The following is a 17,382-nucleotide window of genomic DNA, read 5'->3' on the forward strand; positions in this document are numbered from 1 at the left end:
TTATTATTTTTTTTGTTGGAAAATTACAACAGATGTATATTTATACTTTTAATTGAAAAAATATTATCCTTACAAATAAAAGTATGGTTTTCCTTTAATTTAGACGAAGGATTGGATTTTGCTGATTTTCTAGATAGGTTTGTACAGTAAGATGAGAATTTTTAATTTTAAATAAAAGTTTTAAATATTATTATTTTAAGATTTAAAAAAATTGAATAGAAATTTTAAAAAATTAAATTATTTATTATATTTTATATAAAAATTTAAAAAATTATAATAATAAAAAAATGAGATAAAATTTTATATTTCAACTCACTTGTCAAACTAATTGGATGGCCAATGGAACATGGAACTAAAAGCTGACGATCAATTTCTAATTTTTATACTGATTTAACAAATAATAAAAAGAGATAAGATAAAATGAAATAATTTTAAATCAATTAAATAAAATATTATTTTTTAATATTATTATTATTTAAAAAATAATAATAATAAAATAAAACAACAAAATTTCACCGTCCAATCCAACTACAAATTACCCATTTGTTCAATTCTTAAACTATAAACATTTTTTAAGGAGTATTTTATTTATATCTCGGTTGGCTGGGTTCAAATAAACAGATAGATGGTCGTAAAAATTCAAATCATATAGCCACGTTGCTAACTACCTCGAGAACACCCCTACAATAAAGTTCAAACTTTGAAAAGAAACTCTCTCTTCTTCTCTTCTTCTTCTTCCTTTTCCTCATCAGACAAACTCGCTCGCTCTCTGCAACTCCTCGTTGCTAAACACACACATGACACAACTTGATGAAATGAATGATTAGAGAGTGCCATTTTATGAAATAAAATGTCTCTTCTTCCCCTTCAAATAGCCTCATTTCTCACCTTCCTTTTTCTTTCCGGTTCTCCACTATCTTCTTCTCTCACTCCCGATGGCCTTTCCCTCCTCGCTCTCAAAGCCGCCATCGACTCCGATCCGAAGCGTGCCCTCGACTCCTGGTCCGAATTCGACCCAACTCCCTGCCATTGGCACGGCATTGTCTGCACCCGTAACCGCGTCACGGGGCTCTCCCTCCCCAACAAGGGATTCTCCGGCTACATCCCCTCAGAGCTCGGTTTACTCGACTCGCTCAAGCGACTCTGTCTCGCCCACAACAACTTCTCCATGCCCATTCCTTCCCATCTCTTCAATGCCACCGGACTTCTCTTTCTCGACCTCTCTCACAACTCTCTCTCGGGCCCTATACCGGCCCAAATTCGTGCCCTTAAAACTCTGCGTCACTTGGATTTGTCATCGAATTTACTCAATGGGTCTCTCCCTGAAAGTCTCAGCGAGCTCGAGAATCTCTCCGGAACCCTAAACTTGTCCTATAATAGATTTTCGAGCGGAGTCCCCGAGTCTTACGGACAGTTCCCGGTGATAGTGAGCTTGGATCTCCAACACAACAATCTCACCGGGAAGATTCCTCAGGTGGGATCGCTGTTGAACCAGGGGCCCACGGCTTTCGCTGGGAATCCTAGCTTATGTGGGTTTCCGTTGCAGACTCCATGCCCCGAAGCTCAAAACCCAAATGTTTTCAGGAGCGCCGTGGATCCTCAGAACCCAGAGAACACCAACCACAGCCCTAGTTTCTCAAATGGCGGTGGAGAGGGGGGGAACCAAAAAGCAGGCTCATCAGCCATACGGATTATCTCCGGCGTTTCAGTGGTTGTGGGGGCAGTGTCGGTCTCGGTGTGGCTGTCTCGGAGGAAGTGGGGTAGGTCTGGCGAGGGCGAAAAGGGGAAACAGAAAGTGGAGGAGGGTGAGGCCGTGGAGGAAGAAGGGCAAAAGGGTAAATACGTGGTGGTGGACGAGGGGGACGAGGGGTTTAGCCTGGAATTGGAGGATTTGTTGAGGGCATCGGCGTACGTGGTTGGAAAGAGCAGGAGTGGGATAGTGTACAAGGTGGTGGCTGGAAGAGGGGGACCAGGTGCGGCGGCACCCACGGTTGTGGCCGTAAGGCGGCTGAGCGAAGGCGATGCCACGTGGCGATTCAAGGAGTTTGAATCCGAGGTGGGGGCAATCGGGAGGGTCCACCACCCCAACATCGTGCAGTTGAGAGCTTATTACTATGCAGACGATGAGAAACTGCTGGTTACCGATTACATCCGCAACGGAAGCTTGTACACCGCACTGCATGGTATGGTATCTCTCCTCCTCCATTTGTTGATAACGATGGTGATTTTGACAGCTTTTCACTCTTTTGGATGTTTTTGAAGATGGGAACTCCGTGTTGGTTAGTCCAAACAGCTTAAAACTGTCTTTCACATTCTCAGTAGATAGTGACTTTACTCATATATTTGTCCAACGTTTCACGAGCTGGCCATACTTTCTTAATCATGAACGTTTCAAAGTTCTAACTTTTCTTCCGTATGTCTCTGATATCGATGCTAGTTATATATCTGTATGGATCATGCAGATATCTGTATGGATCATGCTTTATTTATCAAAAAAAATATATCTGTATGGATCATGCTAGCCCGCGTTTACCGCTGTACGAACCTTATATATCTGTATGGATCATGCAGATATCTGTATGGATCATGCTTTATTTATCAAAAAAAATATATCTGTATGGATCATGCTAGCCCGCGTTTACCGCTGTACGAACCGTTAGTTATAAAATTTTTCTTCTGATTTTCTTTTTTTAGTATTTCTTTAATATTCTTAATTATTAAGAAAAAAATAAAAAATATATATAATTTTACTAATAATCATTTCCTTAACCATTAAAAAAAAAAATTAAAACGCATCAACAGTAAATTCAAGGGACTCGCATTTTCCACACACATATATATTTATATATCATAACTTATATATATATATATATATATATATATAAGGTATGATTAGCTGCTTGGTGATCTTTTAGGCTACAGTTGGTAAAAGAAATGGAGAAGGCAGTCCATAAAAATCTGAACTTGCTGCCACCATATCTGGAGCTCTGTTCATGTTTAATATGACTGCATGTTCCGTTCGTGACAAATGTACATTCTAACTTTATAACTATACCGAGGTGTCTGAAGTAGACAATTTCGCTTCTTCTTTCATTTTTAGCTTTACTAGTTGGTAGTTTCCTTTCTCCTTTTCTATTCTGGGGATGAAAAACTTAGTGCGGCACACGTTTTGGGTCTTTTTTGTTCTTAGTGCTCGTGCACCAGATGAACGCATATCTTTCAGGGTGTTCTTAGTGCTCGTGCCCTTCATTACATCTCCTGAATACACATGTCAATTTATTTCACAACTTGTACTGAGTGGCGTGGTCCTTGCAATCCACCACACTTCTCACTCTTGTAAATACAAAGTCCTAAATTCATTTCAATCGTACAGAAAAAATATGGACCACGAGCAACAGTTGTCTTCTTCTGTTTAGTCTTAAGATGTCAAATGATGCAAGGAACTTAAACTTGCATTGCACATATGAAAGGCAATTTGTGTCTTTCTTAAATGTTTGTCCTCTTGTGCTTATTTGACAATTGTTGTCACTTTTCCTTTAAAAATTAAAACTCGGTCGATGGCTGTTCTATAAGTAGTTACCATCAGTTTTTTTAAGCATTTTATTGACTTTGTCGTCTAACCAGTGTTGGTATCCTCGTTTTAAATTTTTGCAGGGGGTCCATCTAATTCTTTGCCAGCACTGTCGTGGACAGCAAGGTTGAAAATTGCTCAAGGAACGGCCAGGGGTTTAACATACATACACGAGTTCAGCCCCAGGAAATATGTTCATGGCAACATAAAATCAACGAAAATCCTTCTTGATGATGACCTCCAGCCTTACATTTCTGGTTTTGGGCTCGCTCGCCTTGTTTCAAATACTGCTAAGTTTACCAATTCGGCATCAAAAAAGCAGAACGGGAACCAAATCGTATTTACCCCTGCAATAGATTCAAACATTTCAACTCCTCCCAACATATACGTGGCGCCCGAGGTTCGAGTTTCTGGGAGCAAGTTCTCTCAGAAATGTGATGTTTACTCGTTCGGTGTTGTGCTCTTGGAGATGTTGACTGGTCGGCTGCCAGATGCAGGACCAGAAAACAATGGTAAGTCCCTGGAGTGTTTTGTAAGGAAAGCATTTCGTGAGGAACGCCCCCTGTCCGAGATTATAGATCCAGCACTTCTGCCCGAGGTTCATGCAAAGAAGCAAGTTGTTGCTGCATTTCATATTGCACTCAACTGCACTGAACTCGATCCAGAGGTGCGACCTAGGATGGGAATGGTGTCAGAGAGTCTGGATCGCATCAAACCGCAATGAAAACAATTAAAGAACCCCCAAAGAGTTCCGGTTCTTGCTGCTGGATGGTTAAAAATCTTGGTTGGAGGGCTATCTGCCTATCCGTATGTATGTATGTATGTTTTCTTAGATATGTTATTGTTAGCCGTGACATTGTGTTGAATTTTGTCTGGTGGAGGGTGTGAAAGTCTGTGAATTGTAAGCCCTGTGGATTCCCTGCAATGAAACGATATCATTCCAACCGGTGTAATTGATGTTCAAGGACATGTGACACTTGATCTCTGAGTTGTCGAAGTAACGTGTTCATCTCGAACCTAACAAAAGAGGTTCTCAAGTCTCAATCAGACTCGAAAAAAAAAATGCTTGGGCCGACCATAGGCCCATACCAAAAACGAGATCGGTGTAGATCAGATGAGCTTTTGATCCGGAGAAAAAGAGCGAATAAATCCCAATTTAGGTCAAAATTAACCGCTCAGCAACATGGAAAAAGAATAGCATCTTCCTCTAATCTCCAGAAAACCCACCAAATTGATATGGAATTTGTACGAAAGATCCTTGGAAATGGAAGAACGTTGGATTCAAAAAGCTAGGGCATGTTTTTTAAACGTTCATAGTCATGCCTGCCTCCTACTCTCTCTCTAACCAACCACAAAAGACATTTTTTCAGGCACCATTGCTTCTCAATAAAGAAGCCCTTTTTTGTTCTTTTGAGATATAAAGCTCAAAGACGACCGATTCTCTATGCAGAAAAAAGAAAGAAGAGATCTTTCTAGCATCATTGCTTCAATAAAGAATCCCTTTTTTTAATTAGATCCTCCATTTATTTAGATTTTTATTTAATCGTGGTTTAAAATAAATTTTAATTGTTAGTTTGTTAATTAAAGATGTCATGAAAGAGGAACAACATCTTCTACTATTTTTTTTTTCAGTATCTATGTTTAAAACGATAATTGAAAAGATCTCAATCCAAATAATAAGTTCAACCTAGTAATGAATAACATGTATAAAAGTCAAAACACACGTGCACAAACCAGTTATTTATATTATTATTGTCATTATTTAATTTTAATCTATTGATTATGCAGTTTAGATGAGATATGACTAGATTAAAATAATTTAACTTTTATGTAAATAAACCATAGAAAATTAGAAACAAGACAGATTACAAGTCCTAATAAATAGATAAACTCTGACACAAGGATTGAAAGAGAATCAAGACAAATTCATGGAAGCAAATGAAAGCTCACGTGGCCATGTTCTCTTCCACCCAAACAACAAACAGCGACTTTTTTTTTCTTTAATTTCTTTATTCATCATTCTCATAAATCACATTTATTTTTAATTTATTATTATTTTATTTTTTATAAATTAATTGATTTCTTTTACTCATCTTTTATATACCACATATTGAATAAAAAATTATATATAATGTATAATATAAAAATGATAAATATAATTTTTTAATAAATGAAGTGCTTTGAATGTGCAAGCATCGTCTTGTATCTTTCACCCTCCATTTTTATTTGTCAATCCTTATGGTTTACTTTCTTATCACGGGCAGAAACGAAGGGACCACAACAATACCTTACAAAGTCCATGAATGCCTTTAATTTGACATGACTTAACCAAATTTGATATTTTGAAGTGTCATAACTTATCTTTCTCGAAATTACCCCTTATACATAAATAAAATTTGGAAATTCAGTGATGAGATTGTACAGCATTTTGTCTCTTTTTGGGATATAATTGACTTCCATCTTTTTCAAAGAATAATCAAATTATCAGTGTGTTTTTGTCGATCTCGTCTCACCAAGGGATATAAAATATTCTCTTTTTAGCAATATATTTTCGGCAATATTCGAACCTGATCCTGGTGAGCAGTCTTGATTATTATTTTATATTTATTTTTTAAATAATAATATTCTTACAACTTTATATTATAAAAATTGACTGATTTACCACTCGTCTTTATCGTTTTTTTTTTTTATTTTTTATTTTTAATTGTGACCAAATACTATATACATTTACAGAGCACACTCATATTCTATTAAGCTGATGTAATATGAATCTTTTACATTTGAATCGATCGAAGATGTAGTAGTGTATAATAGTTTGCTACGTCGATGAGTTCCCACTTCCCACCTCTTTAAAAGGCGGCGCTCGTGAAAAGCCGATAACGACGAGAAGAATCGGATTCGCCGTGAATCCGGTGCTCACGCGACTCTCGGCTACGCGAAAAGCATATCACCTCCCACTCCCTATGATTTCCGGGCATTTATATATGCCTCCTTTTCCTATGCTATGAGTTGACCGCAATTTTCTAGGGACTGTTGACATAAATAGTAGATTATTATTATATCTACAAAATAATCGTATAAAAATAATTTTATAAATTAATATAATTTTATTTGATTTATTATATTTTTTTATAATAAAAATAATTTTATAATTTGACGAATCATATTAAGTTACGTCACTTTATGAGATTTTTTTTATATAATCTTTTTGTGATTAAAGTATTTTCCTTATAAAATTTTGATTTAAATTATTGAAATTTTGACAAGAAAAAGTAATTTCTATAATTTCAAAATATAGTGAACGAATGTAATAATTGCTATAAACACAATGAATATATAATCATTTTATATATTTTTTATTTTTATTTTTTTGACACTAAAGTTAATTTTATTCACGTGAATGGCTTTTTTTTTTAGCTCTAGTTTATTTTTACAAAATTTGTCATTCCATCTTATTATTATAAATTTTTTTAATTTTTACACAAAATAAAGTATACAATTTAACTTTTTCAAATTTTAAAATAAAAATAATATTAAAAAATATATTATAATAATATTTTATTCAATTTTCAACTTTATCTCATATGCAAAAATAAACAAGACTATGTCTGATGACACTAAACTGATCATTTCACGTGGCCTCGAACGTAAATAATTAACTAGTTTCATTTCAATACAAAAAAAGAAAACCAATTTTGTATCTTTAAATCATGGAAAATTTTCATTTTATTCACTCAAACTTTCACGCAATTCTAAATGTGCCCCCTACTAATAACTTCGTCATAGTGGACCGTCTAACTTTCAAAACTTATCAATCTCTTCATTCAGTCTACCATTAGAGTTAAATGGAACAAAAAGTTGAGTCCGTGCTGCTCACCTGCAACTTCTTCACCTACAAAGACAAAAGCATCCTTCAAGGAAAAATTTTACTTTTATCTCCTCGAACTTTCAAGCAATTCTCAATTTGCCCCCCAATGGGAATGTCACCATACATATCAAAAGGCTCCATTGGATATAAGAATGTCACCATACATATCTGTTTATACCAAGATTAAATGTTGGTAGTAAATAAAGGTAGCATATGTTGTTTCCTAATGGAATAAGTAGTCTATTACGTGCTGAATAACCAAACTGTGGTTCGTTCACTTTGCATATACTTTTTTTTGTAGTCCTGGAATGTTAGTAATATTTTAGGAGTCATTTTAATTGATAATTGTTATGTGTTGTACAAAATTCATCAGTCACTAGTCAACTACAAGGGAAGGGTTGTGTGCCCAAGTTGATCCCCAAACAAGCACCCAAGTCAACTACCACATCTAGAGCCAAAAAAATCACCATTCATACTATGAGGAATCCACAACAGCATGGTGTAGCATCAAGGACTAGAAGGAGGCAGTCTGCAAGACTTGAGGGCCATTACTCGCAGACTAGTACACGGCCACCTGTGTTGGTGGACTTAGACGTCGATACAAGCACTCCAGCACAAGAAAAACTGTGCTCTTAGGACAATTCGGGAAGGGGAGGGATGTAATTCAGAGTTGGTCAAGTGCCACTCAACCCCCAAATGCCTTGTGCCAAGGCTAATGCATCAATGCATAAAGGGAATGGTGTATAGTCATCTTCACGTGTGATGGTGCCCACAATTAGGCAAGCACCACAGAGGATGAACCAAAATCAAAGGGGAAAAGTGAGAGATCAAACTAGCAATATTGGCTACTGTTGTTATTAGAAATGGAAATAGACTAATGTTAGTAGGTATTAAGAAAGAGAAATATACTACTCTTGTTGTAATGGTGTAGTTATGGTTTTATGGTTTTACTGGTATTAGAAAACTTTTGGTTGTAGGCTACTTTTGGTTGTTTAGCATGTAATAGACTTCTTATTCTATTAAGGAACAACATATGATGCCTTTATTTACTACCAGCCTTTCATTTTGGTATAAACATATTTGTATGGTGACATTTTTATATCCGGTAGAGCCTTTTGATATGTATGGTGACATTCTCATTAAGGGGGCAAATTGAGAATCGCTTGAAAGTTCAATGGGACAAAATGAAATTTTCCCTTGAGGGATGCTTTTGTCTTTGTAGGTGAACAAGTTGCAGGTGAGCAGCATGGACTCAACTTTCTGTTCCATTTAACGCTGATGGTAGACGGAATGAAGAGATTGATAAGTTTTAAAAGTTAGACGGTCCACTATGACGAAGTTATTAGTTAGGGGGCATATTTAGAATTGCATGAAAATTCGAGGGAGTAAAATGAAATTTCTCCTTAAATCATTCATTTGTTAATAATTTTGTGATAGCCAGAGTTAAATATTAGCAAAATTATATATATATATATATATATGCATATATGGATGATATTTGTCTTCATTAGAGTAAATTTGGATATTGCCTTTTAGCACATAACAAGAATTTTGATCGGTAGTAGTCTGTCTTTGCATTTTCTAATGCATGTAAACATCATATTCCCAACCAGCCAATGGAGCAAGGAGCGCATAGAAATCTCATCAATTTAATCACCATTGTTGTGACTATTTAAAACAAAAATTATGAGTTATGTTTTGAGTTTGGACTTATATAAAAAAAGACTATTTAATATTGTAGCTCAGTATCGCTATTGGTGGTCCATGGTTCACTTAATTTGACGTTGAATCCATATTAAAAAATTTATTCATAAGACAATTATTATATATTTTTATTACTATTGCATCGAGAATCTAATCCCCATCTTCTGAGAGCATTCTCATTGGATTAGCTAAAGCTAATCCAATGAGAATTTAGCTATTAGATCATAAAATCCCTCACATTGAATTAGCTATATTCTAAATATTTGGAATATAACTACAGTAAAGTCTAAACTAATTTTTAAATTTGGAACACACTATTCATTCATCAAATCCCTTTTATATTATTTCTTCCTCTCTTCTTTTAATATCAATTATTTTTCTCTCCATTTTAAATGACAATTGAAAAAATATAATTAGAATACAATTACTAATTAATATATATAATATTATGAATAGTAAAATATGATAAAATAAAATAAATTCATAATTAAAAAAATTAAAAAATTTTCAAAATTATTAATTACTCATTACTATATAATGAATAAATGGATAGTCTAATTTGGAGATTTGATGTGAATAGTCAAAGTTAAATTCATCTTATATTATTTTATTGTCATATAATGAAAAAATGACTATTCCAATGTAGAAACTTATGTGAATGTAATAGCTAAATGTTAAATTCATCTTGCATTCATAAAAAATGTACTTTAATTTAACTAATCCAATGAGAGTGCTCTAACTCGTCTTCTTGTAAAAACAATATCTAGATTTCCGTGAAGAAAAAATAAAGTTTTGTGGATTTCTTTTATTTAAGCCCATTTTTTTTCATTATAGCTGCTAATATGAATTTAAATTAGACTATATTAACTTATTCATATCTAATGCATAATTATGAATAATATTTTTATAAATTTAAAGATATATTGTTCTACTGTCAAACTTATTTTTCTATTTTTTTCTCTTTCCTCCCCCTATCTCTCGACACCAACAAAAACAAATTAGCTCTCGAAACATTCATTTCTCTTTGCTCTCTCTCTACCAACAAAAAGAAATTTGAAAGAAAAAAATAATAATTTTATAAAAAAAATAAATAATACTAAAATAATAATATTTTATTATTATCATTATAGCATTGATAATGGCTTATGCATCTTCATATTTACATAATATCTCTCTAAATTAGCATCTGTTAGATTATGTATCTTCAAAATTTTACATATCTATGAATAATATTATTCACTCTCTATATATTATTTTACTGTTTTCTCTCTCTCCTACCTATTAAAATCAACTTTGTGGAATTTGTATTAAGATAATTTTGATATATGAAACTTGTATTAAGTTGATAATATAAAGTGTTTTTTAGTACATATTAATTTATTGATAAAATTGATCATTTTAATATATGAAATTGGTAATATTTAGATATATGAAATTGATATTTTTGAGCATATGATACTAATTGTAAAATATATAAAAACAACAATTTAAGAAAAAAATAAAAAATAAAAAATAAAAACTTTTTTTTTTATTATTTGATTCAAAGATGCATAATCTAATATGAGAATTTTTTTTGATATGCAAAATTCATTTTCAAAATAACTGATTTTGAATATGCATATAGAGAAACCAATACAAGTGCTCTAAGTGATTGAAGTTTGAATACGTTTGAACCACGACCGGTTATGAGATTTTAGGTACTACTAAAACAAATTAGGCTTCGTTGGGGAACTTATCTCAACATATCTTATCTCATTTCATCCTAAAATATCACTTAAATACAAATACTTTTCAGTTTCAAATTTTTAATATTTTCATTTAATCATTACAACTTTTCCAAACTTATAAACAAAACATAAAAAATAATTCAACATTCTCAAATTTGTAAACAAAAATCATATTCGAATAATATTTTAACTCTATAATGCTTTTATTTAACTTTTTCTCTCCTATCTCTAAAAATATAATAAAACATATTAATTCAAATTATTTTATTATTATTTTACAGATTTCTCATCTCATATCATTTTACAAAGGAGGTGTAGTCCATTTATGACTTTATAGCATGAAACTATTTTTTTTAAATGATAGATATATAATTAGTTTATATAATTATATTTTAAATAATAAGTATTTTTATAAAATAATTAATAAAAATAACATCATTTTATATAAAAATTCTTATTATGATTATATAAATCCTCTGTAATGTGTAATTATTATTATTATTTTATTTTTCGTTTTCTTTGGGACAAGTTTCGGCGTTTGAACTGTAGATTACCATATTGGTATTTCTAGCTTCTTTATTTGGCCTCTCTCTGTACTTCCTGCTCTCGGTCGTTGCAATTACACCAGAACATAGGAGAAGAAAGAAAGAAGATAAAATTACTGCCTCTTTTTATTTCTCTATCTGCCGTCAACTCCGCCTACGTTCTCTCTACATCTCTCTCTGTAGCTCAAGATCTTCCTTGCTTTCGGTGCTTTGAAAAGCAAACCTAAAGCCTGCAGTTCATCTCCCCCCTCTTCCTTTGCTCTTATATATGCCCCCCTTTCTCTCCTTCTCAGTTCGTCTTTGCACTTGGATCTCTATTCTCTCCGTTCAACATAGACCTCAAAGTTCCCGTTTAATTACGGGTTATCGTTTTCTTCGAGTTAGGGTTAATTTTTTATTTTCTATTTTTGGTTTACCAGTCCCAGTAGCTTATGCTTTGGTTCCGCTTTTCCCCTTGGTTGCTTCCTCCTCAAGATCTTATCCGAGTCTGCTTATAAATCAAGCTGAGAATTTTCCAAGAAAATAAATATTTCCCAGTATTTTCTGGGGAAAGCAGTGAATGATTTGTATAAAAAGCAAAAGCTCCCCAGCATCAAACAGTGCCATGAACCTTGAGTTTTAGTCCACTCTCCTAGGGCTTTGAAACACAGAGAGAGAGGAAAACAGAGGAGTATTCCATGGAATCAAATTTCCAGCTCTATTATCAGCACCAACAGCACCCGAATCACCATACCACGTCTGGGTTATTGCAGTTTCGTTCTGCGCCGAGCTCGCTTCTGTCCAATTTCACCGAGGGCTGTGTTGAACCCGGTGCCAACAGGGGCGATTTCACAAAGAGCTCTGACTCAGAGAGATTAATTTCAGGATTCATGAACTACGGTGGCAATGGAAATTCAGCTTCGCTGAGTTTCCAAGAGTTTGAGGATAAGCCACCAGTGATGGGGGCGACTGAGGCGGCTACGAACGGTGTGAGCTCCCAGCAGAGCTATTCTAGGGGTCTCCCGCCCCATTATCCGAGATATACGACTGCCACGACTTCTTCTGCGATGGATGGCGCATATGGGTTGGTGGGTTCGATAGCAGTGGATCGCGACGTGCAAACGAAAGCAGATAATTCCAACATTGTTCGGCAAAGCAGCTCGCCTGCTGGTCTGTTCTCCCTGACATCTATCCCAAATGGTATTGTTCTTGTTCTCATTAACCATTAGAATGCTTTGAACATTTTCCCCCTTTATTCGTGTTGGATTTTGTATATAGAATTGACCATAGCTAGGGTCGCAAAGAATTCGGTCCGGACCGATGAAATTTGGTCCGGTCTTGGGTGTACAAATTTTGAACGACTGGAGTCACTGGACCGAACTTCAATATATATATATATATAAATATATATTTAAAATATTTGTAATAATTTAATATATTATTTTTATATAGTAATTATATAATTTAATGATGTAGTTTTTGTCAAATTTATTTTCATTGACTATATAAAATATAAAATAATATATACTATAAATTAATAATAAATCACGTAATAATTTATGTCATTATATGTAAATAGTTAATACATCATACATTCATAGAATCATACATACTCAATTATTTACACTTAATTAAAATAATTAGGTAATTTTTTTTAAATACCTAAGTTGCAAGTAAGTCTGAATAATTTATGTACAATTAAATTATTTGATATCCATTAACATTGGTTCTAGTGGGGTGTCAAGTGTGGCTTGAGCGAACACTAAGGTTTGTGTCTCGCTCGGGTCCACTGTCGCGTGAGATTCGAGCGAACTCACTGGTAGCTTTGCTCGAGTCCACTGTCGAGCGTACCTCGAGTGAACTCACAGGTTGAGTTTCGCTCGAGCGCTAGATTGAGCAACAATCGAGCGAATTTACTGTTTTTCGATTTTTTAGCTCTAAAATCAATCTCCATCCCAACAATTTATAATTATGCATACTAAAGAGTAAAATCTAAGTTAGTAAGTAATAACTATCAATATCATAAATATAATTATAGTAATTTTTTTTAATTAGTTAATTGCATAATCTACATTAATAATTTAAATAATTTTTTTTATTAATTTATTAGAAAAAAAATGAAAAAATTAATAAAATAATTAGGCCGGATCAAATGGACCGATAGCTACCGGTCCAATCCCTATGGATGTTCAGTCCGATCCTGTTTGGCATGATGGACCGAAAATCACTGGACCAACCAGACCGATATACACCCTTGTCCATAGCCAAGCAATTGCGTTAAGCTATTAGCGCTAGGGTAACAAAAACAAAATCATCTCTGAAATACTTCTATCATGATTAGTAGCTGGGGTTGCGAATATACTAGAGATTTATCGACGGTAAGATGCTAGTTACCTGCAATGTGATGCGAGGAAAATATCATGATGACTAAAGTCACCGCGGAAGTTTCATTACCCATGAAGTAGGTGAAGCCAAGTGAGCTATCTTTTTTACGTCTCTGAGTTGTCAAGGAAGCATAAAAATAGTTTTCCTACGAGCTGTGAATCAGACTACTGAGCATAACGGTGGTTTTGGCACAGTTCTAGTTGAGATTTTATTTCCATGGGATTAATCTAAGGAGTAAAATAGTATGGAAAATTCATTGTCTTATTTATTTTCCGTACATTCCATGCCATCTAACAAATTCATCGTCCTATTCTAAGATACTCATCATGTTGGGGAAGAATCCATTCGAAGAATTGAGCTGTGACAAATTAGATTTTTTCATGATCACACACTAGATCGAGCTATTAAATGATTTATCAGCAAATTGCAGGCTATACCTCCAGGAAAGGTGTTGGAAACTTTGATGGGGTAAATGATGCTGGTGGAGATGTAAGTCCATCTGCTAACAGATTGAAGAGCCAGATCAGTTTCCCATCAAGACTTCCTTCTTCCCTAGGTATGTTATCACAGATCTCTGAAATAGGGACTGAAACTGTTGGGGCAAATAGTCTCCTTGATGGAAAGCTCGGAAATGGAAATGATGATTCACGGTTTTATGGCCTTGGGTTACCGTATGATTATTGGAATGATCCATCGCATCTTGCAGAGAAGTTTACTGCCATGAAAAGAGAACAAGATGATGATGGAAAACTGTTTTCTGGTACTCAGGTATCAAATTTACCTTTGGATTTGGTTTTCTGCATCATGTCTTGTTGCTAGTTTAATATAATGTGATTTTCTTTTTCCAACAACTAGAATGGAGGAATCGGAACTCAGGCTCAAACATTATCCCACCACTTGAATTTACCAAAGACTTCTTCAGAGATTGTCGCCATGGAAAAGTTCCTGTTCCAAGATTCCGTTCCTTGTAAAATTAGAGCCAAGCGTGGTTGTGCCACCCATCCTCGAAGCATTGCAGAACGGGTAAAATTTATCTCTGTTGACCTATAAATTAAGTCTCTTTTTAATTGATGCTCTCTCTAAGCAATATAAATTTCTGTTTTAATTGGCGGAATGCATACTTCTACTGTAGTGAGCATGATAATATTATAAGGGTAAGACACTTTCAGGTAAGAAGAACCCGGATTAGTGAACGAATGAGGAAACTACAAGAGCTTGTCCCTAACATGGAGAAGGTATATTGACTTTTCCGTATATAACTTAGCCTGTAGTTATCGTCTTCTTTTGTCTTTGAAAATTCAATATATTTATGTTACTTCTTGGCAGCAAACGAACACGGCAGACATGTTGGATTTGGCTGTCGACTACATTAAAGACCTCCAGGACCAGTTCAAGGTATCAAAGGAAAGTTTAAACTTGTACTCATTACATCTTGCCATATTGTATTCGTTTTCTGCTCACGAATTGATGTACTTCGCAGACTCTTAGTGAGAATCGAGCCAACTGCAAGTGTTTAAGCATGCAGAATCCAGTTTCAAATCATATTGCTTGAGTACTTCGTGATGCTGCTGTACAGAAAATAAGAGAGTAATGGAGAAGAATTCTATAGAAACCAGATCTTTTTTCATATATTTGCTGATCAGTAATATAAAGTACTGGAACTAACTAGCTTTAGATATTTCCTTTTCAGTTGCCGTGACATAGGAAGTCGGTAGTGTTTTTTTTTTTTTTTTCTGCTTTATTAATAACAGGTTAAGGTCTGTAAAGCTAACAACACTTCCAATCGATCACACGACATATGAAATAGAGGGGAATTGTATACAGTTCATATTAACTAAATATGCATGCAAGCAACACGTACGGGTACTTATATCTCGTTCTGCTACATAATTCTTTGCTGGTTGAAGCAAGACAAACTCTTCATTTAGGTTAGGTTAGTTTATTGTGCTGTTCATGTCAACGAATTATGCATGCATGTTGGTATCGACTATATCGAACCATTATTTATTGAGGAGCCAATTATCGAGTCCGTGCCAACTGCTCCTAGGAAGAAAAATATCCATGGCCTGAACTGCTGCTCGGATGGCCTTTATGATCTGTCTCTTTCGATCCATTTTTGCAGAATATGACACTAAATGATTTAAGGCAACAGATTTAATGCTTCGGCCCCACGCGTTTCCTGACCTTTTTTTGGTAGAAAATGATTCGGCCCCACGCGTTTCGTGCCCTTTTTTTGGTAAAGGAAAGGGAAAATGGGTGATGATTTTTTCCAATGCTTTTTTAAGACACAGGAATTATCTCTCAGTCACCAAAATTAGCAAAGGTTGGGGACTTGGGAGGACGGACGCGTGGGGACAGGTCGCGAGCCCAGCCATAAAGGTACGTTGCTAAAATTGTACTTCGGTCTACTACGACACAAGTGGATCTGACCGAAATATGATTCATTATTTTTATATTTCTATTTAAACACAAGTATTCATACATAGTATAAGACATGAGAAGTAAAATTTTTTATAAAAAATTAAACGGTGCTACTACCTCGCCCAGCGGGAGCGGTGACCGTTAGGTGTCTCTTTAGTGAATAAATGATATTTATAAGAGCTAGATACAGTCTCCAAATGGAGACTGCAATACAAGCCTAGGTAATTTTATCTTTAATTTTTTTAAAAATTACAAATCTATCCCCCTTAAAATGATGTTTTTTCTCATTTAATGAAGGGCATGCATGAGTGGAGACTGCAAATAGAATTTCTCTATTTATAATCATAGAGATAAGCGTCGGATATTTAAAAAAAAAAAAAGGTAAGTAAAAAAGTGAATCTTTTAAGATTTTAGTTTTTATTTTTTTTTATATTTTTGAGAGCCATTTTATTTTGAACGTATATTATTAAAACTTTTTTCAATAAGCCAAAATGTGGTGTTACATCAAGAAGATAAAGTGAGCCCGGTTTGGATATTCAAACTATTTCATTTGGACTGTACGATTAGTCTCATGTAGGTATCCAAACTGTCAGTGTGATATTTTTATTTCATCTCTGTATTTTTAGTCTGCAATTATATTTTGAAATTAATAATTGATATAAATAGTAAAAAGTTAAGTGAACAATATAAAATTTGACATAAACAATACAAAACTAATATAAACAGTAAAATGAACAGTACAAAATTGACATAAATAGTATAGTGAACATTAAAAAATTGACATAAACAGTAAAACGAACAGTACAAAACTGCCATAAATAGTAAAAGTTATGTAAACAGTGAATTTTTTTTTCCCATCTCATTTTGAGATCATTCTTCCTCCATGTTCACGCCTCTACCCCTCTGCTGAAATCCACCAATTTAATTTTTTGTGGAAATATAGAGAAATTTTGATTAAAAAAAATATATTTTGAGATATAAATATGTTTATGGTATATATTTTTTAATTAATTATAAATATTATTTTTATTAATATATTCATAACTATGACTCAATAATTATAAAATGATTTTCAATTGGAATAGGTCAATTGAAGTAAAAAATACAAAATTTAGTAGGTCAATTGGAGTTTTCCCCCAAAAAAGAAGGCCCAAATATGAATGGACCTCAATCTCAAAATGG

At 34.0% G+C, this 17,382-nt stretch overlaps 2 protein-coding genes across 4 annotated transcripts; both read left to right on the forward strand.

Moving 5' to 3' along the window:
* Window positions 1–629: 629 nt before the first annotated feature.
* On the forward strand, window positions 630–4,565 carry LOC109004591 (receptor protein kinase-like protein ZAR1). Its single transcript, XM_018983189.2, has 2 exons — window positions 630–2,183; window positions 3,655–4,565. Exons 1-2 carry the CDS (start codon window positions 851–853, stop codon window positions 4,293–4,295), a joined length of 1,974 nt encoding a protein of 657 aa, XP_018838734.2. The 5' UTR covers window positions 630–850; the 3' UTR covers window positions 4,296–4,565.
* Window positions 4,566–11,450: 6,885 nt separating this feature from the next.
* Window positions 11,451–15,633, forward strand: LOC109004592 (transcription factor bHLH130-like). 3 transcript variants are annotated; one of them, XM_035689050.1, is made up of 7 exons: window positions 11,451–12,594; window positions 14,210–14,335; window positions 14,486–14,547; window positions 14,635–14,802; window positions 14,949–15,014; window positions 15,106–15,174; window positions 15,260–15,633. In XM_035689050.1, the coding sequence occupies exons 1-7, from the start codon at window positions 12,093–12,095 to the stop codon at window positions 15,329–15,331; spliced, it is 1,065 nt and encodes a 354-aa protein (XP_035544943.1). In that variant the 5' UTR covers window positions 11,451–12,092; the 3' UTR covers window positions 15,332–15,633. The 3 variants fall into 3 exon arrangements, with proteins under 3 accessions (XP_035544943.1, XP_035544942.1, XP_035544944.1); XM_035689049.1 differs by having other exon boundaries at window positions 14,210–14,547; XM_035689051.1 differs by lacking the exons at window positions 15,106–15,174; window positions 15,260–15,633 and having other exon boundaries at window positions 14,210–14,547; window positions 14,912–15,014.
* The last annotated feature ends 1,749 nt before the right edge of the window (window positions 15,634–17,382 follow it).

Source organism: Juglans regia, chromosome 4 (assembly GCF_001411555.2).
Source record: "Juglans regia cultivar Chandler chromosome 4, Walnut 2.0, whole genome shotgun sequence".
Lineage (NCBI taxonomy): Eukaryota > Viridiplantae > Streptophyta > Magnoliopsida > Fagales > Juglandaceae > Juglans > Juglans regia.

Coding starts and splice junctions, on each gene's coding strand:
- LOC109004591 (XM_018983189.2), top strand. CDS start 851: ATGTCTCTTCTTCCCCTTCAAATAGCCTCATTTCTCACCTTCCTTTTT. Junction 2,184..3,654: donor CTTGTACACCGCACTGCATG/GTATGGTATCTC, acceptor AAATTTTTGCAG/GGGGTCCATCTAATTCTTTG.
- LOC109004592 (XM_035689049.1), top strand. CDS start 12,093: ATGGAATCAAATTTCCAGCTCTATTATCAGCACCAACAGCACCCGAAT. Junction 14,803..14,948: donor CTCGAAGCATTGCAGAACGG/GTAAAATTTATC, acceptor AGACACTTTCAG/GTAAGAAGAACCCGGATTAG. Junction 15,015..15,105: donor TTGTCCCTAACATGGAGAAG/GTATATTGACTT, acceptor ACTTCTTGGCAG/CAAACGAACACGGCAGACAT.